At 40.0% G+C, this 2,500-nt stretch overlaps 1 protein-coding gene across 1 annotated transcript in view; it reads right to left on the reverse strand.

Moving 5' to 3' along the window:
• The window catches only part of LOC113806343 (protein Son), a gene marked incomplete in the record, with an annotated part of 44,741 nt that overhangs the window by 41,128 nt on the left and 1,113 nt on the right, over positions 1-2,500 (reverse strand). The window contains 1 exon segment of the mRNA XM_070117867.1: positions 1-978. This exon segment is cut by the window's left edge and continues 457 nt beyond it. Within this exon segment, the coding sequence (XP_069973968.1) occupies positions 1-978 (978 nt within the window).

The raw sequence follows: 2,500 nt of genomic DNA on the forward strand, positions 1-2,500 counted from the left end.
AGAGGGAGACTTGGAACGCGACCTGGATGACCTTCGTCTCTTGAAACGTTTAGGTGAGGCAGACCTAGAGTATGACCTTGAAGAACGTTTTCTCCTCCGCCTGTCTGATGCAAAGGGGGATCTGCTCCTTGACTTCCTGTGGGTTCTAGAGTGCGACCGTGAGTAACTGTGCGGCTTTGACCTAGACCTGGACCTAGACCTAGAGTATCTGCTGTGACCTCTACCAGCCGACCTGGAGCGTGAGCGACGGCTGGTCCTTGTATGAGAACGGGATTTGGAAGGTGAGCACGATCTGGAAGACCTTGAGTGATCTGTTTTTCTGTGTTTCCTGCTAGACTCCTCTCTGGTCTCTGTCTCCACCGCCAGTTTGCGTTTGAGTTTGTTGTCTGACTCAACCAACTTGGGAATTTTCTCTGGCCTCTTGGGACTTTCTGACTGGGACGGCAATTTCTCTGGCTTTTTGTCCTCTGGGGATGGTGGTTGGATCTTCTCCTTGTCTTTCTCTTTCTCCTTTGGCTGCTCATCCGCCTCTGCCTGCTTAACCTCCGATCCCTCTTCTGCCCTCTTTGTTTCTTCTCGGCCATTGTGCTCCTTCTCAGCATCTTTCTTCCTTTTCTTCTTGTGCTTGTGCTTGCTACCACCTTCCTCTTTCTTCTTCTTTTTTTTCTTCTTTTTCTTCTTGTCTTTCTTCTTCTTGGAGGACCTATGACGCTCTGCCTTTTCCATCTCCTGACTGTCAGCCTCGATCAATTGAACCTCATCCTGCTTGCCCTCCTCACTTGCACTAGACCTCGAGTCACTGTCCTCGTCTTCACTGTTGTCTGATGCAGGTGGGACCTCAGGCTCTGTACTGTCCCCCCTCTCCTGTCTGTTCTCGCACTCCTCTTCACAGGGCTTGGGTGACAATGGTACATTCAGAGAACTGAACAGCTCATTGATGATCTCGTCTGAAGTCTTAGTGCTCTCTATATCTTCCATCTGATGAATGAAACAAGAAAAAAAATAAAAAATAAATAAAAATTGGATTAGCCTAAAAACTAAAGATCAAGCACTTCTGTGCAATGCCTAAGGAAATCTAGTTTAATTCATTTCCATTACAAAAACATGCGATGATCATCATATTTACTATTGTTATCACTATAATTATCAAGAAAGAATGCTAATATTCCTACTACTTCTACTGCTAATAAGAGCAATAACAAATATAACAATAATAATAATCTGATAACAATAATGACAAGAATACTAATTGCCATCACTTAAAAAATCATATACCCATATCAAGCTTAACCAGAAAGTCAGAAACAAAAAAATATTACTCTTAGTACAACTGTTACTACCATACTACCATGATTTGTATAAGATCATTATTAGTTGATAAGATAAACTCTATGTAAGAATTATCTTTTCTTAAGTTAGAATTCTATCCAATAACTTTAATGATTACTAATAGTATCTCTTTGCCATATATATTACAAATATCATCATAGCTAATGAAATTCCATTCCTCACTGTTATTATTTAATGATATTACTAAATAACTTTTAATTAGTCCAATCTACTCAAGGTGCCTTAACCACTGTGTTGGCCAAAGCATGGGCTCACTACACACAGTATCAAGACAATCTTGACACCACTCAAACCATCTTATATATTTCGACGGTCAGACCCAGTAAAATAAACATCCTGGATAATTTGGGAAAAATGCACCTGTAGTATGTGACTAATTGTTAAAATGCATGTCTTGTTTGTTTTGGTTTCACAATTCAATTATACAAACTCTAAGTATATAGATAACTTATAATGCCCCATTATGATGTTAGACTTTAGATTGGAGGCCAACAGAATTATCATTATATCAGTAGTTCCCCTAATTCAAACACTTTAATTATGTGTTCCTCTTCTTCTATAATGCATTAACCAGAAATTCATAATATCAAGATAGGAAGCGAGAGAAACGAAATGATAAAATGTGCTTCCCGCTGATACACACACATGCACACAGAATGTGTTATCACTGTTCAACCCTAATGGTACGTTCCCTTAACATTAGATCAGGCTAAGGCCCTGTCACACTGGCAAGTTTTACCTCAAAGAAAGAAAGAAAAAGAAAAAGAAAAAGAGAAAGAAGAGAATAACAGTCACTCCTATCTCCCTCTGTGAGATGTGGGACACCCCAAATTCATTCAGAAATGCATAAATAAACAAAAAAACTACCAGGGTTGATAGGGCCTGAAGCCTAGTTACCTCGTGTCAACTTGGCAACTTCAATTGTTGAACAAAGTTTGTGACATGGAATTGGGGAGTGTGTCTGTTCTGTAAAGAATTACCCAGACAAGAAAGGTCAGGACTGAAAGGGGACTGAAAGGGTAGAGCCCACAAGAGAGAAAATATGGCAATCAGGAAGGGGTCCTTGGGAAGAGCCTGCTGCTAAGGAAATGTAGCAGTTAGGAAAGGGTTTCCAATTTTCTGTTGGGGACATTTTGAAATCACAAAGTTA

This window comes from Penaeus vannamei, chromosome 41 (assembly GCF_042767895.1).
Source record: "Penaeus vannamei isolate JL-2024 chromosome 41, ASM4276789v1, whole genome shotgun sequence".
In the NCBI taxonomy this organism is placed as follows: domain Eukaryota; kingdom Metazoa; phylum Arthropoda; class Malacostraca; order Decapoda; family Penaeidae; genus Penaeus; species Penaeus vannamei.